The 27,997-nt window shown below is 39.5% G+C and overlaps 1 protein-coding gene across 1 annotated transcript; it reads left to right on the forward strand.

Annotated features, from left to right (window-relative positions):
• Positions 1–8,648: 8,648 nt before the first annotated feature.
• Positions 8,649–9,584, forward strand: LOC146021291 (olfactory receptor 5AR1-like). Its single transcript, XM_083155085.1, has one exon. The coding sequence runs from the start codon at positions 8,649–8,651 to the stop codon at positions 9,582–9,584; it is 936 nt and encodes a 311-aa protein (XP_083011211.1).
• The last annotated feature ends 18,413 nt before the right edge of the window (positions 9,585–27,997 follow it).

A 27,997-nucleotide genomic window follows, 5' to 3' on the forward strand; every position in this document is an offset into this window, starting at 1 on the left:
AACTGCTAGACCAGTGGAAACTGCTTGGCAAGATTTAAGACAAGCTTTTTCTTGAAAACTCCTGATTTTTTTTTTAAAGTTTGTGTTGCAGATGAATGCCTTTGGGACAGGGTTAGGGACAGTCCTGTCAGAAGAGGTAGCTGAAGAGAAGCCAATCCTCTTCCTTAGCCATAAATTACTGCCCAGGGAGCACAAGTTCTCAACTGTAGAGGAGGAATGCTTAGCAAGTAAATGGGCAATGGAGTCCAAAAAGTATTATTTTTTGGGACAAGCATATTTGTTGGTCACAGGCCATACACCCTTACAATGGATGCACACCAACAAAGAAGTGGATGCTCATGTAACCTATTGGTTTTTGGCCTTAAAAGCATTTAAGTGTGAAGTGCGGCATCATCTGGGGAAACAGCACCTCAAAGTGGATACCCTTTCCAGGAGGTTTTTAGGTCCCGATCCTCTAATCAATTCTAAGGTAAAGCAAGGGGAAGAGGATGAGGTGGGTGACTGCCCTCTGGAAAGAGGTGTAGGGCTGTGTACCTGGGCGGACAACAGATGTAGAGGTGAGTCAGACACCAGGGTGGGAGAAGTGTGGCAAGGACAGCATGATTTCCACATGAGGGTAATTTTGAAGATCCCGTCCAGGATTTAGAGCAGCTGCAGGAAAATGAGATCTACTCCTTGTTCTGGGATCAAGGTTTGACTGATAAGCAGCACCTCTGGCTTCCTGTTATATGTGTGTCCAGGGCAGGTGGTCATTGCTCTCAATACTGAAAAGCGGTTAGGTGATAGGCCAGTAATCTAATATTATGTTAGGTGCTTTGAAGTGTACGCTGACTCTGTAATATGTGTAAAATCCTGCAATGGTGTAACCTTGCTTACCAGGCTGTTGATATGCTGTTTACCTGGTACAAAATAAAGACAAAGACTTCCTCTATATCCAGTGTATGTGATTCCTTGTCACAGTACATTGATGGCAAATCTTCATATACTTGCAAGCTCACTATTTTATTTATTACCTCGAACCAGCTATAAATCCCCCACCCTCCATCAATCATCTACTCTACAAAATTACAGTTTAATAGTAACAATTCATAAAAAAAATACATAAACCATGCCTTTATGAATGCAATGTCTCCATCTATCTGAGCTAAACTGTTGGCTAGCTGAGAAAACGATACCTTCAGAGGACTATGAAAGTTCTGTTGTCTTCCGACCTACAAGAAGGCCACCGCCAGGTAGTTCATTAAACATTTTGCACTGCACAAACATCTGTTCCCCTTTGAAACTGCCGCTTGCCAAAATGTTCTGTTTCCAATGTCAATTTTTTTGTCAATGTTTTTATAGACAAATCAGGAAATTTGATTTATTAATGAATTGTTCTCATTGCAGTTACACCTAGATCATATGGTATCGTTATATTTCCGTCTTTAAAATAGAGATCCCAGACCCCACAATAAAAGAATGTGATTGCAGCCCACAAAGGGGTTATTCAGGTTGATTCTCAAGGCTGCGAATTCACAGCCTTGCGAGTCCACCAAACCCCGCCCGGCGAACGCACGCCCCCCCCGCCGCCCGTACAGCAGCGAATGGATGTTTTGCATAAACATCCATTCGCTTTGCTGGGGTGTCCGCCCACATCATTCGATGGTTGGTGACCATCGAATGATGTTTAGCGTGCACGCTTATATAAGTGACTTTTGAGTTACTTAGTTTAGCGTGCACACTGGCGTGATATGCGCGGGCAGCTGACATCCGGTGATGTCAGCTACCTGGCCCACACACCCGCATCACTGCCACATTACCATGAGAACGCCCAGTGTTCTCATGGAAACGCCCATGGAACGCTGGGCGTTCTCATATGGTAATAGGGCAGCCCGGCGCTCCCCGCCCATCTCCACCCCCCCCCCCCCCCGTCGCTGCCATGGGTGCGTGCACCCGGCGACCCGAAAGGTCGCCGTGGGTGCACGCACCATGCGCCTGCACATGCGCAGACACACGCATGCGCATGCGCAGACGCACAACAATGTGCGAATGCGTGCAGTACCGATGAAATCTGAATAAGACCCAAAGGGTGCAAGTTTGGGTGCCATTGCCGGTGCCGGTGTTAAAATGCCACTGCAATGGCACATGGCATATAAGTTTCTGCATGGGCTGTCACTCTCCTAGACAAAGGCTACTTAGCAGATATGTGAGACCTCAACAAATATGGGCCACATTATTGTTTGTTACTTTTTGGAGTGCAGCATTTGGTATTTTTTACCAATTTGTTTTACAAATGGAGCCATGTTTATCCATCCGGCTGGCGTCCCGGAATCTTCCATCTCGGTGGGCCGTTCACTGAGAATAGCAGGCATGAGATGCTCACTCACCCCTGTCTCGGCACATAGCATACATATACTGAGAGCTCTGGCACGCCGGCCCTATGAATAAACAATGCTAAACTTTTCTTTAGTTTGTAAAATAAAAGTTAAAAACTTCACAGAATCTATCAGCAGGGGTGCTAGGCCATTCCCTGGGAGCTAAGTGCAGCAAAAAATAGGTAGATGGTGCTTTGTTGTCTTTGTGGCACAATTACGTACTGTAACTGACCCTCTGAGACCTATACACTAAGGTACGACGCCTTCACTCAGGTTTATCATAAAAGGGCCCTTTCTAAAGATCAAAAATCAGTGCTGGAGATTCCGGCCATTTGTAACCAATTGAATGTAAGTATTTTTTCTTAATATCAATAATTAGGTTCAAATTCTGATTGTGATCTAAAGAGGTAAATTATGATACACATTTTATTGGCTTTAAAAACCTGTTATATGTTACTAGGTACTAATAGCAATTCAGGTTATACAGATTTATTTTATAATAGTAAACTAGGGTAAATTAGATCAACATTTGAAAATAGCTATCATTCTATAGACTTATGGTGTACGGCAGTTTGTCATAATCACATGTTATGGAATTTTCTGATGTTCTCCTATACACACATTTGTCAGAGATCACACAGGACCAGATGTCAGACCCTGTTTTTTCCTTACAATAATGATAACAGAAGCTCACTACTGTGACCCAGGTGTACAGCAGATGTATACTCAATGGGGACGCTTTCCAGTTACAGTACGATAAGATTTTACATATCGTATTGAGACATGTTACTTAATTAATATTAACTCTTTCCTATAAGTCATCATATATTGTAGATTTAAAACATTTTTAAATTGACGTTTGCTACAACTACATTATAGCTCATTGGTAAAATACCAATATCATACACTATCTACACACTATCCAGCTAACAGGAAGAATTGTATCATTGTGTAGCCTTGTCCTGCTTAAAAGATTCCGCACATCACAGAATGATCTGAAAGTATTACGGCTCCATAACATAAAAAGTAAACATATAGAGATGCGGATGTAATCTTGTGCACATTTATTTCTAAAATATAACCTTGATTTAGTAATAAAGACAGATCATGTACCTAATTGTATGCAAATGTCCGAACTCATCAGGGGATTCTACCACCCACCAACTATAAATCACACAGATCTAGCTAAAATCAACTGGTTTGTTTGAATGATGTTCTTTTTTAATTTTTTTTTATATTCATTCTTTTAAAGAACTAAGTGCATACTTATATGTGTGTGTGTGTGTGTGTGTGTGTGTGTGTGCGTATATATATATATATATATATATATATATATATATATATATATATATGCATGCTGTATCTGCCGCACTCACGAATCAACAGGCCATAGCCAATATTACTGCAATGTTTCAGGAAGCTTTATTATCCCTTCCTCAGTCTAGACAAATATAACAAAAGTGACATAAAAGTATTTTACCTTAAACCCCCTCCTCAGCCGGCGTACAGCGTGCGGCAGCCTCCTCCCGCCTCCAACCCGCTTCCAGGCTGAGATAACTCCCCTCCTCGTACTGCGATGCTCAAAAGTCATCCAGCATTGCAGTACGAGGAGGGGAGTGATCTCAGCCTGGAAGCGTGTTGGAGGCGGGAGGAGGCTGCCGCACGCTGTATGCCGGCTGAGGAGGGGATTTAAGGTAAAATACTTTTATGTCACTTTTGTTATATTTGTCTAGCCTGAGGATGGGATAATAAAGCTTCCCGAAACGTTGCAGTAACATTGGCTATCGCCTGTTGATTCTTTGTGCAGTGAGCAGAGTACCGTGAGTGAGTCAGATACAGCATGCATATATAAGTTACTTCTCAGCCGGCACCAGAGCAGATGAAGAGAGATTGGAAGTGTGCCAGCACATCGACTAGTATGTGTATATATATATATATATATATATATATATATATATATATATATATATATATATATATATATATATATACTGTGTTTTTGTGGTATTTTGCAATCAGTGCGCCTCCATATATATAAATGTCTGTGATCTGGACCACAATTCAGAGTTTTTTTCTCTCCAATGAATAGATAATCTTATAGTCCTTAGAGACAAACTTTCAAAGGAACAAGGAAAATTCCTGGTATCACCAGTAGTAGTGTTCTCCTCTGTGTCCAAATGTGCAACATTGGACACAGAGGAGAACACTACTACTGGTGATACCAGGAATTGTTCCTTTGAAAGTTTGTCTCTAAGGACTATAAGATTATCTATTCATTGGAAAGAAAAAAACTCTGAATTGTGGTCCAGATCACAGACATTTATATATATGGAGGCGCACTGATTGCACAAATACCAGATTTATCAAAAACTAAACATTCAATCGATATCCTTCATATTTAAAAAGAAGAATGACTATGGGCCAGTAAACAGACTGTATATTGAAGTTGTAGTACATCCAGTGAGGAGTCATTTCTGAACCATTGACAGTAATACCAATACTGAAATGTATTCATTATTGAGAAATTTCTATACAGATCGAATAAGATATATGTAAAGCACCCCTGATGAAGTCTCATAGCGAGACGAAAAGCGTCAGGCTTTTGCATACATCCATTGTTTAAAAGAAAATCCTCTGTTGAGAAACAACTGTGTGAACAAACTAATTGTTTTAAAAAGTGACTTTATAATAAATGTTCCTTTATTTGTAAAAAATGTGTCTATGGATGGTATAAGACAGGAAAGACTAGTGTAACAGTCTCTGGAGTGCCGGCCTGGTCTATCATAGACCCATCTGCAATTATATATATATATATATATATATATACATATATATATATATATATATATATATATATATATATATATATATATATATATGTACAATGCGCAAGTGAGACAATTTTAAATATTAGTAAAAATACCTGCAAGTTGGACAACACAGACAAGTAAAACTCCAAAGTGTAGCTCTTAAAATTCAAAAATAGGGGTATCATCCTACCCACCATATAAATTGAAAAAATTAGCACAGAATACTAAAAGCAATCACAGGTGCTTAGTGAATAAACAAAAGTAAATGACGTTCCATTGATGTAGAATGAGTGATGAGTAGTGATCAGACATGTACATAGATCAAGTCTTTTGTCAATATTCCTTTGTTTAGTGTCCAGACACTTTCAGATATAGGCAGTGGTCAAAGTGGGCCATTCCTCTTCCTGACCCTACTGTCCCTCTCCCTGCATCCCTGCCGTTCCTCTGCTCCTGCCGGCACTCTCCCTGCCCCTGTCATTCCTCTCCCTGCCATCCCTATCTCTATGTCCCTGCTGTCACTCTCCCTGCCATCTCTTCCCCTGTTGTCCCTGTCCCTATGTCCCTGCTGTCACTTTCCCTAACACTCTCCTTGCCCCTTCTGTTCTTTTCTTTGCCATCCCTGTCCCTATGTCCCCGCTGTCACTCACTACATCCCTCTCCCTGCCCCTGCCATTCCTATCCCTGCCCCTGCCATCCCTCTTCCTGTCACTATGTCTCTGCAGTCCCTCTCCTTGTCTCTGCTGTTCCTCTCTATGTCCCTCTCCATGTCGCTACTCTCCCGCTACTGTCCCTCTATGGCCCTGCTGTCCCTCTCCTTGTGTTCCTACTCCTGTTGCCCCTCTCCCAGCCCCTGATGTCCCTCTTCTTGCCCTCCCTCTCACTGTCACTATGTCCCTGCTGTCCCTCTCAGTTCTTGCTGTCCCTCTCAGTCCCTGCCTCACCCTGCCCCTGCCATCCCTTTCTTTGCTGCAATGTCTCTGCTGTTCCACTCTCTGTCTCTGCTGTCCCTCTCCTTGCCCTCCTTCTCCCTGTTGCTATGTCCCTGCTGTCCCTCTCTTGGTCCATGCTGTCCCTCTCTTGGCCACTGCTGTTACTCTCCCTGTACCTATGTCCCTGCTGTCCTCTCTGTGTCCCTCACCCTGCCATCCCTCTCCCTGTCACTTTGTCCCTGCTGTCCCTTTCTAGGTCCTGACTGTACTTTTCTCAGTCCCTGCTGTCACTGTCCCTGCTTTCACGTTCTCTGTCCTGAATACAGTCTCCTCCACAGATCACAGCTTCCTCCGCACCACTGCTTAAGCCAACCGCAGCCTCCTGCACACCACCTATGATGATAATCACAGCCTTCTGAACACCATCTATGATAACAAGCAAAGCCTTTTATGCACTGATGCCACTGATCGTAGGCTCCTTTGCACCACCGTTGCCACCGAACCACAGTCTCCTCCTCCACAGTGTCCTTACATTACAGCCTAAGGTAAGGTAATCTTATCCTGCAAAAAAATATTCTACATTTTTCCATACCCCACTTAAAAATGTCCACTTTAACCACTGGATATAGAGGAAAAAAACATTTAAAAAAACAATGCATACTGTATGATTGTCACATTCAGGGAAATAATTAATAGGTGACTTTTTCCAAGGGAGTGTTCCCCACTTATAAGGGAAGTACCCCATTCACACATAAAGGAGTAGTTACAAGTACAGTATCAAAAAGTTTCTTTATTTCTTGTTAGTTTGACAACCTCCACCATAAACGGTGCAGTAAGGTTCCTATCAAAACTCAATTTGAGCTGATTGTGGTAATACACAAAAAGGTTTTAGTTTTCTGAGGGTAAAATAGACAAACACAAGGCTGGCATACCACACTTGCGATTTCATTATGTTTCCACTCCCAAAATGAGCCTTTTCTAGAAGGCTCCTATTTTGAGCCGAAATGCGTTAACACTTGGGAATTCTGCATTTTTACTGGAGATTTCACATAATCAAATTTGCTTCAAACTGGAGTACCAATGGATTTTTTCTACCTTATGTATGTTATCACAATCTACTCCATGTGAGTTGGAATACGAACTCTGTAGTTATCTGGTGTGGTGGAGGTTTCTGGCACTTTAACATTTGAACTAACCCTCAAAAAATGAAAGATAACTTTGTGTGAATTTCTAGAATCTTCCCAAGTTATTTGGGATACTTCCTTTGAAGAAATTGTCAGCTATAGATGACGAAATGCGTCAGAATACAGCCATATACTTCTTTTTGTGGACTTTGTAGCAAACCCTCTACATACCCCGCTGGGACTGCTAACCCCACTAATTGTCCGGGTCCACCTTCCTGCAGTGGAACCAAGCAATCGGGAGACCACCACCTGCTCAATCCTTGGGTTTATATTTCATCTGCCTGTGAAGCCTGCCCCAATCAACGGGGACAGAGGTACCACCACACAGTGCCAAGAACCCTGCCAGGTTTATGGATACCCACCAATACAAGCTCCAGTAATATTTGAAAACAAGGAGGACAAAAACATCTTTGGGACCGTTATGTACACAAGCGGGAGACTATAAATATATTGCTCAGTCCAGTATTTTAAATAAATCAGTATTTTAACTGTTGGCCACTAATGATTTATTCATTATTTTAGAATGACTAATAAATATGTTATAATTTGTGATACCCAATTGATCTTTGTATTGTCATTTTTCTAAATATTTTTTTAAATATACTCTTTAGCACTCCATTTTTTTTCTTGTTGTACATTGTGCTTTAGGAATTGACTATTCCTTTGTGTGAGCCGCTTATTCACTTACACCCCATTTCAAGGCGCCCACTCTTTACCCATTGGTAAATACTCCAGTTTCTCTTTTTTTCTATTTGGGGTACCGCTACTTTTTATAGTGGTGAATGTCACACTGAGAGGAAGATAAAGGAAATATTTGATACTTGTGACTATATGTTTATGTGTGAGTGGGGTACCCTCACTTATTAGTCTAATAGGAACACACCTTTGGAAAAAGTCACCTATTAATTCTTTCCCTGAATGTGACAAATCTACACATTAGTTTTTTTATGTGTTTTATTCCTCTTTATCTAGTGGAGTTTGGACATTAAACAAAGGAAAATTGATGAAAGACTTGACCTACACATCTGATTACATTACTGATTCTATAAAGAAGGAACATAGAGTATTTTTTTTTAGTTGTTAGAACCTCTGTAATCAGTTATACAGTGGGAGCCACTGCCATCTCTCTCCATAATAGGATTAAGTGAGTAATTGGATTACTCTGCTAATCCCCTACTCTATTGTTCTATGTATTGTATCTTGACTTTTAACTGTTTATAGCAAGATAATCTTAAAATTATTCTGAATGGACCTATTATGTTATGTCAGTTACCTACATTTCATCTGTTGTGATATAACATGAAGATATTTGGAAAGTTTTTAGTTTACACAACTATAACATACATTATTTTCCCCATTTTGTTGAACAGAATGCACGGGAACAATAATACAGTGACAATAGAATTTAATCTTCTTGGACTTTCCAATGATCCCAGGACACAAATTATTATTTTCTTTGTCTTCCTGATTGTTTACATGATAATATTATTTGGGAATATCTCCATCATTGTTCTGATCCTGTCTGATGTCAGCCTTCACACCCCTATGTATTTCTTCCTGGGCAACCTCTCGTTTCTGGATCTCTGCTACTCATCCTCCACTGTGCCAAGGATGCTGAAAGATTTAATGTCAGTAAAGAAAACTATCTCATATGCTGAGTGTGCAACACAGATGTATTTTTCTGTGTCCTTAGGGTCAAATGAGTGTGTTCTGCTTGTTATTATGGCTTATGACCGTTATGTTGCTATATGTCATCCACTACAATATGCTACAATCATGAGTAAGATGGTATGTGACAGACTAGCCATCTCCACATGGCTGTGTGGGTTTATTAACTCTATACCCTGTGTGTCCCTTTTATTCAATGTAGATTTTTGTGATAACAATGACATAAATAATTTTTTGTGTGAATTGCCAGAAATATTATCACTGGGCTGTAAAAACAGTTTGGTTCTGGAATTTATTATTTTTGTTATTGGTGTGATTTTCCTTATGGCACCAGTCACATTTATTGTAATATCTTATGTTCAAATCATTTTAAGTATCTTAAAAATCGCATCTACAGTCGGGCAGCGGAAAGCTTTCTCCACCTGTGGGTCTCATGTGACGGTTGTGACAATGTTTTATGGCTCAGCAATGGCCGCCTACATGAAGCCTAGGTCAAGCTTTGTAGCAGAAACAGACAAATTACTTTCTGTATTTTATTTTATTGTTACTCCTATGCTGAACCCAATGATTTATACGCTCAGGAATAATGATATAAAATCAGCTTTTCTTAAATTTAGAATAGCAAACCTATTCTGCTAATAAAAATGTACCCAAAAGGTAAATAATGTAGAGAGATACGTGTCAAAACACTATGGTGGCGAGGCGGGGAGGACTGGGTGGGAGCTCCGTTGGAAGGGGATGCGCATGCGTCTCATGCTTGTGCATCCCCTTCCGGTGGCTTGCGGGGCTAGCGGTTGCCGATCCGACCGCCAGACCCCCACTAGATGTAAGAATTGATTTTAATTGTTCCACCACCTATTTTAAATTGTGGTCTGCAATGGTTTGACTCACATATAATGGCACCACATTAATGGGTCTCCAGTTTGTTTGTGCAGGCAAGTTTCCAAATAATCACAGGATTCCTTTAAAAATTCTTGGGGATGGCAGCACTTGTCAGCAACTCTCCAGGGGCTCAAATAATGCACTTCTTTGCATTTCCTCCAGTGTCAGCGGCTTCCTCAGGTAAGCCCTCCATTACCAAATGTTAGGTTCAAATAACAGCATCCAATGCCATATCTGCACATGCGCATTTGTCGGCATGCTTTGCAAGCTTCGTTTTCATCACCCTATATATAATATATATATATATATATATATATATATATATATATATATATATATATATATATATATACAGAACAGGCCTGCTGTTGTACTGAACCACCACAGATTCTGTCAATTGATTCCAATATATGACTGTTTAAACACTGTATCTTGTATAAGCCGTTTTGTTGGCTTTTATAAAAAATTTATATTGTGAAAAAAGTTGTGTACTTTCACTCTTAGCACACTCTGTTCCTGTTCTGTATTTCTATTGTTCTGGGTCTCAGCTAACGGGGGACTTTCAGAGTTGATGCTGTTCTTTACTGGGGCGCGGATTTTTGGGTACCTTTTTTCTTTTATATATATATATATATATATATATAGTCTCATAGGAAGGAACAGACAGCGGCACTCCAAGGGTTTTCAAAAGCGTGTATTAAAGCAAACCAACGTTTCGGGGTATCATTCACCCCTTTGTCAAGGTTTAAGTGCAATAACGGGTTATTGCACTTAAACCTTGACAAAGGGGTGAATGATACCCCGAAACGTTGGTTTGCTTTAATACACGCTTTTGAAAACCCTTGGAGTGCCGCTGTCTGTTCCTTCCTATGAGACTACCTGTTTGTTCCAGAAGGCACCCAGGTACTGAATCCCAGCTGAGGGAGTGCCGGGCCGTCTACCTCTCTCTCTATATATATATATATATATATATATATTGTACAAGGCATAGAGGACACTCACCAGTCTTCTTCTTAAGCAGATATATTTATTTCATCATCCCAACAGTAAAGTGCAAATAGTGCAAGACAGTGGGCCACTGTCTTGCACTATTTGCACTTTACTGTTGGGATGATAAAATAAATATATCTGCTTAAGAAGAAGACTGGTGAGTGTCCTCTATGCCTTGTACAATGTTATTGTTACTGGACTGGTCCGGATAACTGAGTTTGGCACCCCAGCAGTTGCTTGAACCCTTTGGAGGAGAGTGTGATCCGAATTCTTGGATATATATATATATATATATATATATATACTTGTCCAAGAATCGGCACTCCCAGAGACAGGTTTGTAACTTGAGCCGGTGCCCTCACAGGTAGAGATATGGGCAGGTGTGGTGCGGCACTCTCGGCATAATAAGACACACGAAGTCAGCTTGTGGTCAAGCTGACTTCGTGTGTCTTATTATGCCGAGAGTGCCGCACCACACCTGCCTATATATATATATATATATATACATATATATATATATATATATATATATATATATATATATATATATATGATGGTCGGCTATCTTTAGTTTCCATCCCAGGCATCTGTTTTGAATCAAGTGTATTTCCGGGTAGCTCCCAGTGGCCACATTATAACACACATTTCCAAGCCTTATTTAGACTCCGCTGGCCATCTTTAATATACATATGGGATATTACTTTCAAGTCTCATTTTAGACTCCAGTGGTCTATTCAAAACTAAATAGATAATCTGCTACCAAGCCTCTTGTTCATTGTTAGCCAATCATCACACAAACCTCATCACTTATTCTCTCATAAAAATTACTAATACATTCATATATGAATCTTAACACTAAACATAACACATATATATAAACACACAATACCACAGTAATCATAATAATCATAATATAAATTCGTAATCCATAAATCTTAATTTTTAATTTGTCTCCACTAGTATACTTTATTCCTTCAATGTGTTTCACTATTTGTCTATCTTAGATGGACATCACTGTACTACTTTTATATATAATAAATAAAAGTGGTAAAACACCTTGGATACCTCATGTCTCACCACTTTAATCTAATTTAACATCCATCTTAATATCAACATCACTTGTACTTCATTAATGTTTTAACACAATTCATTTAGATACCATAAAGTAAAAGTGGGTAGACCCTCCTCTTTCAGGAGTCCTCGTGTCGTCAATTCCCTATGTAATTAAAGTGGGTAGCCCCTCCTTTTTCAAGAGGCATCATGTCATCCCATAAAGGACTAAATCTTATTAAAATAAAAATAACATCACACTACTGTATATCGATTTATGGACCCCCCTCCTTAGGATCCCTGAATAAGTATCCTGCATGAACATTGGACCTACCAATTGAGGTTGTTACACCAATCCCCTAATACATTAAACAAATTGTTTTATGATCAAAGTCTATTTAGCTCAACTGTATCACTGAGTCCCTGTGAACCCAGAATGCTCAAACTGAAGCTCCAATAGTCTTCTCTTCGACATAAATATGTGAACCTATCACACCCTCTAGCTCTAATTTTAATATGTGCAATTGCTATCATCTTGGTGGTATTCATATTACCTTTTTGGCAATCAGCAATATGTCCAAATAATGTATTATTACGTATACATTTCACAATCTGCAGTGATTGTTTCATAAACTGTATATGTGCTTTTCTTTTTGTTTTGGCCACATTCTGTGTAGACCTCACCCTCATTCTGATATATATATATATATATATATATATATATATATATATATATATTCAGGTATTTTGCTAAGCACCAGCCTTTAAAAGCTAGTGCTGCCACTCCCTTCAAACCGGCCAGTACATTTGACCCCTCCTGTACCAACCCCTCTATAGAGACTTTCACTAGGCTTGTGAGATCAGAGGTTACCTCTTTTATGGACACACAGAAAATTTCATTTTCCAATCTATCCAGAGACCAGAATTTGACCTTGGATTCATTGAAGAACAATCCTGATATTACCATCTGCCCTGCCGATAAGGGGGGCAGAGGGGTGATATTAAATCGAGTTGACTATAAAAGTCTGACCTATGACCCAACCTACAACTATAAAAAAGAGATTGACGCAGTGATCAATATGGGTTTATGTAACAACTGGATAGATGAGCCCACAGCGTTCTTTTTGACCCAAAATCATCCTAGAATACCAATAATCTACGTATCGCCGAAAATACATAAGTCGCTGGTTAGTCCCCCGGGTCGTCCCATCATTTCTTCATGCGGGTCCCTGTGCCAGCCGATTTCTCAATACGTGGATTATTGGTTACAACCGATTGTACAAAACACTGCTTTCTATCTTAAGCATACTACAGACTTCATCAATAAGTTGAGGGGTATGGGTAGCATACCTGTGTCTTCTTTGCTTGTCACACTTGATGTGACAAGCTTATATACTAACATCAAACATGTCGATGGCCTTGATGCGGTCAGGAGTCTAGTTTCCACCAGTCCTTTTTATTCCGGTCCCAATGTCAACTTTTTACTGTTACTAATGGAAATTGTTTTAACAAAAAAATATTTTTTGTTTGAGAATTCCTTTTTTTTACAGTTACAGGGGACGGCGAAGAGGTCAAACATGGCCCCATCGTACGCCAATTTATATATGCACATGTATGAAAACCAACATATTATGGCCAATGGTTTATTTTCCCGTCATATATTTTTTTTACGTTCGCTATATAGATGATTTGTTTTTGATTTGGACTGGTGGTACTAGAATCCTTACTGAGTTCTTGGACTATCTAAACTCTTTGGCTACCTCGATTAGGTTTACCATGGCCTTTAGTGAGGTGACGTTGAATTATCTTGATGTTTGTGTCACCAAAAAAGATGACACTCTGAGCACGCATTTATTTAGGAAATTGACAGATAAGAACACACTACTCTACTGTGACAGTTTCCACCCACTCCCGTTAAAGAGGGGTCTTCCTCTGTCACAGTTAATGAGAGTAGTGCGTATCACATCTGAAACAGATAAAGTGCATGATTCTTTGTGTGATATGGGGGCTAAATTTATTGAACGAGGTTATTCATGTGTTGAAATAGAGGAAGCTATTGAGAAATGTTTGGTAATGTTTGGTAATGTCTCAAGATGAATTGCTAGCTCCTAAAACCTCAATTTCTACCAATGAACGTTTGACATTTATTACCACCTTTTCCATTGCCTCCAGCAGGATCCGTGAGACAGTACTCACATTCTTCAAACTGATGACACCATGGGCCAATTCTGCAAACAGGCCCCTATGTTCTGCTATAAAAAGAGCAGGAATGTGAAGGACATTATAGCCAAATCAGATCTGGAACCTGTTAAAAAGCATTCTTGGTTAAGCCCAAAAAAGGGAAGCTTTAAATGTGGACATTGTGTCAATTGCCAGTATGTGAGAACTGGCACGCATTTTGTAGATCCTGCTACCTCTCGACAATATGAGATCAAGTACCATCTGGATTGCGATAGTCGCTAAATTGTATATGCCATCATATGCCTTTGCTCCTTGATTTATATTGGAAAAACTGTCCGCACTCTAAAAGAAAGAGTTGCCATGCACCGTTCCTCAATAAAAAAAGCCTATGGACTGCTAGAGCCATCCACTCCACCAGTAGCCAAACATTTGGCATTATCTAATCATATGCCAAAGGACTTCAGCTTCATCCCCATCGATCATGTTCCACCACTCCATAGAGGTGGTGACCGTGGAAAATTATTATTACAAAAAGAGAGTTATTGGATACATCGGTTGAACTGTATTGCACCCGCTGGTTTAAATGAAGACCTTTCTTTCCATTGCTTCTTATAATTGTGTTCCCCTTTATAAATGTGTCCCTTTTTTGGACGAATTTTTTCCAGTCTATGTATATTTTTTCACACATGCTATGTTATTTTTATGTGTCATTCAGCACTGTCTGATTATTGGCTAACATGGAACATATCTGTTCATAGTAATTCACAGTGTATCACCTCCTCTGACAGTTTTCTTTTTATGCTCCCCCGCTAAGCATGGGATGTGTGGTACGGCGTCTGCGATTGTCCCTTGGCGACAGGGTCCAGTCTCAGCGCTGCCACATCTTTCAGTGCGAGATGGCTAAGACCGTGAGTCACCAACACTTTCCCTGATATCCAATCGGGGTTGGTGCTGTGTGACGCGGAGGACGCCGTCTGGTGTTACCATGGTGGCGTACGCAGTGTCCGGCTTTGGCCGAGACCTGCGTCGCGTCACTTCCGGTGACGCCGCGTGGTTTCCATAGTGACGGACGCTGGCTCGGGTGAGTTACCTTGGTCATGCGTCGGCACTTCCTGAACCTAGCGGTCAGGTGAGCTATGAGCTGTCTGCCTCCCAGTATGGTGGAGTATGATTCGCCACTGAGCCCAGGTACACATGTGTTCTCAATTATTGTTCTAATTGTTGGCCTCTATAAAGACGTGCTCTGTGAGCCTATTCAGCATGCTCCTGATGACGGTGGTACGTCCACCGAAACAGCTGTAGAGCTTGAATATGGCATCCCTGCAGTCTCCTGTATTTTCTTGCTGAAATGTGGATGATGATCTCCTGCATTGGTAACAAATTCTGTATCATGCCTGTACTGCAAGTTGGATATATGCCTTCACCTTGATAAAGACTATTTTTTTGCATTCACTTTAAAACGGTGTGCTTGCCTCTAATTGTCCATATTATATACCATTTATATGGTTTTAGCACCCACCTCCTTGGACAGGAATGTGCACAGACGCCTGGACCCCCTATATACAGGTATATATATATATATATATATATATATATATATATATATATATATATATATTTATTTATATATGGACAACAGTTGTAAGTTGGCGCCCTTGTTGAACCTTCAGTGATTGGTTCTGTAATAGCCTTTAGTTAATTCCAAAGTGAATCAAAGTAAATCAAAGTAAAGTCCAAAATTTATAAACATTTCTTAAGAAGTCTCTTATTCCACTTGGAATCGGTGGTTTTCCAGACCATAAAAAGACTTCAATAGTATATTTCAAATTATCAAACAAACGTTACCAACGCATTTCGTCCTATCAAGCACTTCATCAGGGGTTTGCAAATGATTTTGAAACTATTCCCACGACACTTTCAAACGGGGTGAATCTCCAACTAGACGTTTTATAACAATGGGTCCTTTATAAGCACTGCTGCGCAATCTTATTCTGGAAGTTTCTATTAAAATCTGTGCTGGTGCTAGGGTCTTCACTTCTCTGCCACAGACTTTATCTGCGTGTAATCGAGTGGACAGCGATCTGCACTCAAGAACAAGTATAACTGGTATAAAGTTGAATTTAGTCCCCAAGACCGGTTTTCACTGTCCCTCTTGAGGTGTGCATTGGTATAAGGTTCCACTGAACTTGAGTGCAGATCGCTGCACCATCCGCCAGTTGCTAGTAAATCTCATCGCGGTAGTCTTGCAGGTTCTGAATCACGATGGCACCGCCTTTGTCGGCGGGCCTAATCATGATATCTTGGTAACTGCCCAATTGCTTGAGGGCTTCAGCCTCTATTGAGGATAAGTTCTTTTTGACTTTACCAGGAGCTGTGGTGCCATCGTGATTCAGAACCTGCAAGACTACCGCAATGAGATTTACCAGCAACTGGCGGATGGTGCAGTTTATCGTAAATTACCAGGCAACCCTACAGTGAAATATCAAAAAGAACTTTCACTGATTTTGACAGCTGCTTTGAATGAGGGTGTACTACATGCCAAGATCCGTGATCAGATTACTGTGGCGGCCCTGGTGGTTCCTGTGCTGTACACCTTACCAAAGGTGCACAAAGATGCCAGGAAGCCACCGGGTCACCCTATTATCTCTGCACGCAGTTCCCTATATCAGTCTGTGGCCCAGTTACTGGACTTTGTACTTCAGCCATTATTGCCTTTACGCAAGTCCTTTTTGAAAGATACGACTAGCTTTTTGAAGCTGCTTCTGGACATTCCTGTAGTTCCCCCTGGAACCTTAATGTGTTGTCTAGATGTATCTAGTCTTTATACGTCTATACCCCACAATGGGGGGTTGAGGGCAGTGCACTCCTTCTTGGGTCAACACCTAGACAATGTATTGTTTGATCATGATTTATTTCTTCAACTATTGGGCCTGACTCTGGAGAGTAATTTCTTCCTTTTCGATGGTAGTTTCTACCTACAGCTACGAGGGTGTGAAATGGGATCGGCCGTGGCACCCTCGTATGCTAACATTTATATGTTTGCCCAGGAGGATCAGATGATCTTGAGTCAGCCCCATGGTAGTCAAATTTTGCTCCTGTACACCCATTACATTGATGACATTTTCATCTTGTGGACGGGTGGGCAGGAGCATTTTGACAATGTCATGTCTGAGGTGAATGCACGGGATTCTACTATTAAACTTACGTATTCTCGCAGTGCCAGTACAGCTCAGTTCTTGGACGTAGCTGTTTCTATTGTTGACCACAAATTATGCACTGATGTATACCACAAGAATGTGGAAAGAAATACTTTTCTAATGGCCTCCAGCCATCACCCTCCAGCCCTCAAGCGGGGTCTTCCCCGCTCCCAAATGATGCGAGTGGCCCTGCTTATTAGTGATCCAATGCTGGTATCAGATAGGCTAGACCATCTCATCGATAAATTCACGGAAAGGGGATACGATAGAGAGTCATTAGAGGTGCAGAAACTGCAAGTTATGGCCATACCCCGTGCCAATTTACTACAACCCAGCAACCGCCAAAGCAGTAGTGTTCTTCTCTGGACCAGTACGTATACTGTGGCTAGTCCCTCTATCCACTACGCTTCCAAAGCCATATGGCCTATTGTTTAAAGTGACCCTGATCTGCCAGCTATTAAGACAGTTCGCCTGTTGGCGGCTTTCAAACGGGGACGTAATTTACGTGATCGTCTTGTTAAGAGTGACATCCCTGGGATGAACATACCCAGGGCCCCCAATGTATATGTTAAGCCCCCGGGCTGTTACAGCTGCTTTAATTGCACTACGTGGAAATACATGATTGTGTGCAAAAATTTTAAACACCCTCATTCCAACAAAATGTATGACATTCGATCTGTCCTTACATGTAGGTCTGATTACGTTGTATATGTGATAGTGTGCCCCTGTGGGTACTACTATGTAGGTCAGACTACTCAGGTATTTCGTGTTCGAATGGCCCTCCACAGGTCGGCCATTGATTTGGCCTTATCAGGTAGAACAGTGGAGCATGAAAAAACGAAAGAAGAGAAGGTTTGCATTGGATGCACTCCTTATAATTGATACAATATCTCTTGGCAAAATTCCTTTTATTGTTAAAAGATGTGGGGGTTCCTTGATATCTTTAATAGTTATATATGGGATACGGAGACAGCCACATAGAGCGAAGATAAGAGGTTAAAAAATACACATTGACACACAAACAATGGTGTTTTATGGAAGGAAAAAGATAAGTGATTATAAAGATTTAAAATGTAGGTAGAGTAATAGACTGCCGGTGCTTAGATATATTTCGGGGTATATTCCCCACCAGAGTGTGTTCCTGAGAGTGTTATGATGTCACATTCATAATTTTACAGTAATTTGCTGTGCAGGACAGTGTTTTTAATGCGTCCAGTGTTATACACAACACATTGGTCGTCCTTAGGAAATCTCCTGGTGTCTATCAAATATTGGGAGGGTGGAGCAACAGTTTCCTCTGCTGGGCGGGACAGGTGGTAACACTTAATTAATTATGTGTACTGCCACGTCAGGATCACCCGTTTAGAATGGGTGATATGAGGTGTACCCCGATTATTATCGGGTGTGCTCACTGCTGTTGTGCTCATATACTGATAGGTATCAACACAATAGTCTGGATACTACAGTGATGATCCTAGCCGCATGTCCAAAATAAATACCTTTGATTGGTCTATATTAGCATATTATGACTCCCTAATTGGGATAGGTGTTCTATGTTTTTAACAACATACAGTCTCTGATAGTAGTCTATCGTGACCACATATACTGCTGGTGTCTGAATGACACTGTGACTGCAGGTTAAAACAACATTTTTACTGTGTAATATCTCAGTAAGTTGTAGCATGGAGCAGCAGTGCCCTCCGGTGGACACCTTTGAATATGACACTTAGCCACTAGTCACTGCTTTAGTTGGGAACACACTAATAACGTGAAATTAAATAAGGAACATAAATCTCCTAAACTAAGCACCAAACAGTCTATTCTCAGACCCTACAGACAGACAGGACACGTGTTTCGCTCGTTTGCTTCTTCAAGCTGACCACAAGAATGTTCTCCAGCTTGAATATTTATTAAAAAGTGTACAGCCAATGGCAGACTCCATTGGTGTCACAAGGTGCGCTTCAACCAGTCACAGGGCGCGTTCACTTCCGCCCTGTGTTCCTGGTTTAATTATCATCTGCCCATAGTGACCACATCGCGTTGGTCACGTGACCCGAACGTCGCGTCACGTGACCGGTCACATGGTGCTTGCTGGCCAATCGCGCCGCTGTAATTCCAGACCCGGAAGTTAGTGCACTTATGCTGCGGCCCCGGCATCTGTGTAAGTTAAAGCCACTGTTTAAAATTGGCTGTTAGTCCATTTTAATCACAACCGCTGCGGCTGTCATTCGCTGTGAATAATAATCGATCTACCTCCTCTCTCTATCCCTGTTATTGGGACATAATAACTGATTCCATGTGATTTATATACATTATTTATGTATTTATACATATCCCCTAATGGTCACATGTTGTTTATCGGCCAATCACGGTATCGTCATGTTATGAATATGGCTGTGTATTCAGCTATATTGAAGCCCCGGCATCTGTATTATTAAAACCTGCCATTTATTATTTTATCTTATTCTATTAACCCTGCATTAGCTGCGGGTATCGTTTTATTAGAAATGCATGGCGTTATATCCTATATCCCTTATCCCCATTGTTGGGATATCTGAGTTGTTACTATGTATGTTGTTCTTTATAGATTATATAATTAGACATATTATTGTAAAGCGCAACGGAATCTGCTGCGCTATATAAGAACCTGTAAATAAATAAATTACCAGTTGGTGCCCCTTACTCTGTATATGTAGGGTGGTTATTGTGAGCAACCTGTAATTAAGATGTAGTTGTGGCAATAATGTTTATTGGAGTTGTTTAGGAGTGATCACGTGACCCTATATTATCTAAACTGTATAGTGATATCCCTATCTTGATACCAATTTTATTAGTGGACTGTTACGATGCCGACACTGGAAATAATAAATAATGTGAAGTAATAAAATAAAAAATAAAACATTTTTATTGATCATTATTGTGGTGCTGGTCTTTGGAGTGCGATTGTGTGATGTGTGTTAGACTTGGTGATACGTGAGGAAAAAATAAAAATAAACAAGAAAAATAAAATGTGAAAAACTAAGTGAAAAACTGTGGTATGAAAGTGTGGAGATTTTGATGAGATGAAAAATGAAAGGTAAGAATATACCATGTGAGTGGTTTATCAAAGTGCATTGCAAAATTTACAGAAGCAGTGATGGGCTGTATATTGATGGGTGAATTTACTCAAACAAAGGTAAGTTATTGTGAGGAGTGATGTTGGTGGTGAGGTTGGAGTGGGACACCCCCTTCATATATAGGGGGGTTGTCCTTCTCGTGTCCCCTTAAAAGTATTTATATCAAATGCGTGAAATAAAGGTTGATAAATGAAACATTCCGAATCTTGATCATTTAGGAGGTCCAAATGTAGGGATAGTGGGGTCTTGGATATAATGATTTGGGGTTGGTCTTTTGCATGCTCACGTAGGCAGGTGATAGGACGGAAAAGAGAAAAGGAGTACAATAGTGCATTACAGTTATACACACAATATTTAGAAAAATAAAATCCACAGAATTATTTAGGGATTTGACTCGTACCCTTTCTTTATGTCTACTATCATGTAGACAAAAGCGTATTGTGAGGGGGCGGTCACGTCACCGATGCATCAAGCTTGACTCTTGACCCATAAGGATAAAAAAAAAACTGGATGGTGCAATACAGTTTTATTCATTAAAATCAACAAGTAAAAACAGCAGGAGGGACTCTCACCAATTTGTGTGGTCCACACACGAAGATGTAGACAATAAGATGTTATTACAAATGTGGAGGGTCACAGGCGTCCCCGATAGTCTCCCAGGTTCCAGTCCCACCAAGCTGTCCTCTCCAATGGCCAACGCGTTTCGAAACACTGTTTCTTTATCAAGGCATATGGAGAACAGCTTCCCAGACCTCTATTTATACCCCTATACATTATTCCTAATGCCAGACATGGAATATTCCTATTTGCTAGCATACACACACAATATGGCACACAATACGGAATCCATTTCTTCTTTTCTTCATACTCGTGGTAAAATACCGCTACTTCCGGGTTTTTCGTTGACGCGATACCGGAAGTGACGTTTGCGGTTCAACTCACGCACTTCCGGTTCCGTTATGCGTTCTAAACGCCGGGGATTCGTCTGTCGGATGTACTTTTGCGTTCCAAATCCCGTTTTGCGTGTCAGCTTATCTTGGAGCTGTATTCTAAGTTCCAAAGTCCCGCAACTTTTTGAAGGGTTTTTATCATATGATTCCGATTGATCATTTAAAGTGCCAGTGCAAAGATATATAGAAAAAGGGGGAGGTATTAGTAAAACAATAAAAATACATGTAAAAAATACATATAAAAAATACATATAAAAAATCCAGTTAAAATACTAAAGTGCTTGATGGAGAATGTGCAAAAAATGTGTGCGAAGAATAAAAACAGGCAGAATGGGGTTTACATGAACCATTTAAGCTCGAAATCTTTATTAAGACCTTCTGGTAGCAAAGTGTTAAAGTTAAAAATCATTGACATTTCATTTTTTGCTAATTTGGAGCTTAAATCTCCCCCCCTCCTGTTTTGTTCTACTTTTTTTAGAATATAAAAGTTTTTTATACCACTGACATCACAATTATGAGCCAGTTTGAAATGGGACGAAAGTGCATGTACTTCTAAGCCTTTTTTAATGTTACGTACATGTTCACCCATTCTAATTTTAAAGGCTCTGCTCGTTCTTCCGATATAGAATTTAGAGCATGTACACTCGATGGCATAAATAACATTACAAGAATGACATGTTACAAAATCTCTGATATTATGTTTCTTGCCATTGATCATTATTTCAGTGATCTTTGGACCAAAAGTATTTTTCACATTTTTGCACCCCATACAGGCCCCGCATCTATAGAAACCCACAGAGGTGATGGATGATTTTTTCGGGGAAATGGGGTGCAAGCTTTTTACTAGTTTGGTTTTGAGATTAGGTGCTCTTCTGAAGACGCACTTGGGGTTATCAGGAATCTCTTTGCCTATAATTGGATCTTTTTTTAATATGTTCCAGTGTTTACCAATTATTCTTTTAACTTCTTTGTGTTGAGATGAAAAATTGGTAGTGAAGGACCATTTGAAGTTATCATTTTGGTTGTAATGGTTTTCTTTTGGCTTGAGTAAAGTCTCTCTATCCAGATCTTGTACCATTGCCAATGATTGATTGACTTTTGCAACTTCATATCCACTTTTGATAAAACGGTCCTTCATGTCATTAGCTTGTTTCTGGAATATGTTTTGTTCTGTACAATTTCTGCGCAGGCATTTGAATTGCCCGGCTGGAATTGTTTCTAACCATCTATCCAAATGGCAACTGTTTCTACTGATGTAGGCTTGTGAGTCAGTAGGTTTAATATAGTTTTTGGTTTTTAACACATAATCTTCGACATAGATTACAATATCCAAAAAGCTAACATGGTCTTGACTTATGTTAAAAGTTAATTTGATACCCTTATCATTTTCATTGAGGTATTGACAGAAGGTTTCCAGGTTTTCTCGGTCTCCCTTCCAAATGAAGAGGATGTCATCTATGTAGCGCCGCCAGGACACCAGGCTTGCCCCATATGGGTGGTGGGACCACACTCTGTCGGTCTCCCACTCACCCATAAAGATGTTAGCATAGCTCGGGGCAAACCTGGTGCCCATGGCGGTGCCCCTCCTCTGCATATAATAGTCCTCTTTAAATAAAAAATAATTATTGTACAGGATCAGTTCTATGGCCTCTACAATAAAGGACTGGAGATCTTTGTTCATCTCTGTTCTTAATAGTGCTCTTTTGCTGGCCTCTATACCTTGTTTGTGTTCAATTATGGTATAGAGGGACGTAACGTCCGCTGTAACCAGAAAACAGTCGTCATGCCATTCAATAGTTTTAAGGAATGTAATGACATCCGTTGTGTCTTTTAAATGGGATTGGTTTTTGAGGACTAAAGGTTGGAGTTGTACATCAATATAGAGTGACAAGTTGGAAGTTACAGAGTCCACCCCCGAGATGATAGGTCTCCCGGGGGGACATGTTGGATTTTTGTGAACTTTGGGGAGGACATAGATTGTGGGTACAATCGGATGTTCTATGTTTAAGAATTTGAGTTCATCTTCTGTTATGATGGATTTTTTATGATATTTATCAGTGAGAACTTTAAGTAGATCACTTATTTTTTGGGTCGGATCTGTCCTTAGTTTTTTATAGGTTTCCCCATCTTCCAATTGTCTCACTATTTCCTTCTCATAATCACTTTTGTTGAGGAGGACTATGCCCCCCCCCCCTTGTCACTGGGTTTTATTACTAGATTGTTATCCTCTTGTAAGGATTTTAATCCTTTTCTTTCTTTGAACGTTAAGTTCTTGTTTTTAATTTGATTGTCTAGTTGTTTTATTTCATCCATAACTAAAGTATTGAATGAATCCAAAAAACATCCCTTTAAGTGAGATGGATAGAATTTTGATTTTTGTTTAAAGCAGACGTCATTTGGATTATAATCCTCCTGATCCTTGTCATGAAAAATTTTTCTAAGGGTCAATTTCCTTAAAATTTTTTGTAAATCAATAAAGAAATCAAATTGATTCATGGTAGTTGAAGGACAAAATTTAAGTCCTTTTTCTAAAAGATCTTGTTCCTCTTGTAATAAGAGGTGATCACTAAGATTGAATATTTTAATTACACCTAAGTCGTTGTTCGGAACTGTATTGATCATATCTTTCGATTTAGAAATTTTACGTTTTTGTACTGTTTTTTTCTTATATTTTTGTTTTAATTTTATTTTTAATTTATCTCCTCCTCTTTTGCCTCTTTTATGGGTCTGTATTACCTCTGAATGAATGGTGGACGGTCCTGTCCTAAAAAATTGGTAGAATGGCGGAAATCCTCCCGTCTTTCTTCTAACCCTGTGAATCGATTGTATGTAGAAACATTGGGACCGTATTCGTAATTACGATTTCCTCTAGTATCGTTTTCCCTTTCTCTTAATTGATATTCCTTTCTTTGTCTCCATTTTGGTGTTTGGGCATCTACCCTATGGTACTTTTTTTCCATTTGGAGGTATATGGTTATGTTGAACACTGGGTCTGGTTCTATTTTGGGAATTGATTCTGTTTTTGTATTGATACTTTTTGGGTGTGTTTTTTTGCGATGTTTCTACAAAATTTAGTTTTTCTATAGGTTTGGGTATACTTTTTTTATTTTTTGTATTTTTATTTTCATTTGTGACAGATTTATCTTCCTCATCTATTACCATATCTCTTTGGAGTTTTTTAATTTTCCTACTGATTATTTGATTTTCTATTTTTTCCAGATTATCTGCGATTTTAATCTCTTTTTCCTTGTAGTCTTTTAGGTCTTTAAATGGGGAGGACAGATTTTTCAAATCTTTTATTTCCTCCTCAACCAGATCTAGGTCTTTTTTTCTTTCTACAATGAAAAGGTGGATTAATTCACATGAGCAATTATGTAATATATCATTCCACTTTTTTTCAAATTGTTCATTATCTGAATTAAAGCTGGCTATTTTGCTCACCCTAAGACCTTTAGGTACAATTTTTAGTGAGACATATTTTTCTAGAGTGGCAATTTCCCACCAGAGTCTTGTTTCCTTTAATAAAGCTCTTTCTAATTTAATAAGAAGACCTTCAAGACTCTCATCAAGTACAGGAATTTCTTTTGATGGATCATTAAAGAGATTGACCATTTTAGTGGTTCTATTCTCTCTAATCTTAAACATTATTGTTTATTTAAGCTGCAAAAAAGTCTCTCCAAAATGGTGAAGAAAGTTACACAAGAAAGAGAATTGTTTGGATTTGACCTTTTTGCGCTGTACCTTCGCTGAGGGATATATAGGAAAATGAGGGTCACCTCCCTTCACCAAACGGAAGACAATTGTAAAGAAAGAATTTACCAATTTATCCCCTAAGCGCTGGTATCAATGGGATTCTTTTCCTCTCAGATGGTTTACCCAAAAAAGAGAAAAGGAGTACAATAGTGCATTACAGTTATACACACAATATTTAGAAAAATAAAATCCACAGAATTATTTAGGGATTTGACTCGTACCCTTTCTTTATGTCTACTATCATGTAGACAAAAGCGTATTGTGAGGGGGCGGTCACGTCACCGATGCATCAAGCTTGACTCTTGACCCATAAGGATAAGAAAAAAACTGGATGGTGCAATACAGTTTTATTCATTAAAATCAACAAGTAAAAACAGTGAGGGACTCTCACCAATTTGTGTGGTCCACACACGAAGATGTAGACAATAAGATGTTATTACAAATGTGGAGGGTCACAGGCGTCCCCGATAGTCTCCCAGGTTCCAGTCCCACCAAGCTGTCCTCTCCAATGGCCAACGCGTTTCGAAACACACTGTTTCTTTATCAAGGCATATGGAGAACAGCTTCCCAGACCTCTATTTATACCCCTATACATTATTCCTAATGCCAGACATGGAATATTCCTATTTGCTAGCATACACACACAATATGGCACACAATACGGAATCCTTTTCTTCTTCTCTTCATACTCGCGGTAAAATACCGCTACTTCCGGGTTTTTCGTTGACGCGATACCGGAAGTGACGTTTGCGGTTCAACTCACGCACTTCCGGTTCCGTTATGCGTTCCAAACGCCGGGGATTCGTCTGTCGGATGTACTTTTGCGTTCCAAATCCCGTTTTGCGTGTCAGCTTATCTTGGAGCTGTATTCTAAGTTCCAAAGTCCCGCAACTTTTTGAAGGGTTTTTATCATAGGATTCCGATTGATCATTTAAAGTGCCAGTGCAAAGATATAGAAAAAGGGGGAGGTATTAGTAAAACAATAAAAATACATGTAAAAAATACATATAAAAAATACATATAAAAAATCCAGTTAAAATACTAAAGTGCTTGATGGAGAATGTGCAAAAAATGTGTGTGAAGAATAAAAACAAACAACAAACAAAAATATAAGAAAAAAAACGTACAAAAACGTAAAATTTCTAAATCGAAAGATATGATCAATACAGTTCCGAACAACGACTTAGGTGTAATTAAAATATTCAATCTTAGTGATCACCTCTTATTACAAGAGGAACGAGATCTTTTAGAAAAAGGACTTAAATTTTGTCCTTCAACTACCATGAATCAATTTGATTTCTTTATTGATTTACAAAAATTTTTAAGGAAATTGACCCTTAGAAAAAATTTTCATGACAAGGATCAGGAGGATTATAATCCAAATGACGTCTGCTTTAAACAAAAATCCAAATTCTATCCATCTCACTTAAAGGGATGTTTTTTGGATTCATTCAATAGTTTAGTTATGGATGAAATAAAACAACTAGACAATCAAATTAAAAACAAGAACTTAACGTTCAAAGAAAGAAAAGGATTAAAATCCTTACAAGAGGATAACAATCTAGTAATAAAACCCAGTGACAAGGGGGGGGGGGGGCATAGTCCTCCTCAACAAAAGTGATTATGAGAAGGAAATAGTGAGACAATTGGAAGATGGGGAAACCTATAAAAAACTAAGGACAGATCCGACCCAAAAAATAAGTGATCTACTTAAAGTTCTCACTGATAAATATCATAAAAAATCCATCATAACAGAAGATGAACTCAAATTCTTAAACATAGAACATCCGATTGTACCCACAATCTATGTCCTCCCCAAAGTTCACAAAAATCCAACATACTGTATCCCCCCGGGAGACCTATCATCTCGGGGGTGGACTCTGTAACTTCCAACTTGTCACTCTATATTGATGTACAACTCCAACCTTTAGTCCTCAAAAACCAATCCCATTTAAAAGACACAACGGATGTCATTACATTCCTTAAAACTATTGAATGGCATGACGACTGTTTTCTGGTTACAGCGGACGTTACGTCCCTCTATACCATAATTGAACACAAACAAGGTATAGAGGCCAGCAAAAGAGCACTATTAAGAACAGAGATGAACAAAGATCTCCAGTCCTTTATTGTAGAGGCCATAGAACTGATCCTGTACAATAATTATTTTTTATTTAAAGAGGACTATTATATGCAGAGGAGGGGCACCGCCATGGGCACCAGGTTTGCCCCGAGCTATGCTAACATCTTTATGGGTGAGTAGGAGACCGACAGAGTGTGGTCCCACCACCCATATGGGGCAAGCCTGGTGTCCTGGCGGCGCTACATAGATGACATCCTCTTCATTTGGAAGGGAGACCGAGAAAACCTGGAAACCTTCTGTCAATACCTCAATGAAAATGATAAGGGTATCAAATTAACTTTTAACATAAGTCAAGACCATGTTAGCTTTTTGGATATTGTAATCTATGTCGAAGATTATGTGTTAAAAACCAAAAACTATATTAAACCTACTGACTCACAAGCCTACATCAGTAGAAACAGTTGCCATTTGGATAGATGGTTAGAAACAATTCCAGCCGGGCAATTCAAACACCTGCGCAGAAATTGTACAGAACAAAACATATTCCAGAAACAAGCTAATGACATGAAGGACCGTTTTATCAAAAGTGGATATGAAGTTGCAAAAGTCAATCAATCATTGGCAATGGTACAAGATCTGGATAGAGAGACTTTACTCAAGCCAAAAGAAAACCATTACAACCAAAATGATAACTTCAAATGGTCCTTCACTACCAATTTTTCATCTCAACACAAAGAAGTTAAAAGAATAATTGGTAAACACTGGAACATATTAAAAAAAGATCCAATTATAGGCAAAGAGATTCCTGATAACCCCAAGTGCGTCTTCAGAAGAGCACCTAATCTCAAAA

Source organism: Crinia signifera, chromosome 7, assembly GCF_055691185.1.
Source record: "Crinia signifera chromosome 7, ASM5569118v1, whole genome shotgun sequence".
Classification (NCBI taxonomy): domain Eukaryota; kingdom Metazoa; phylum Chordata; class Amphibia; order Anura; family Myobatrachidae; genus Crinia; species Crinia signifera.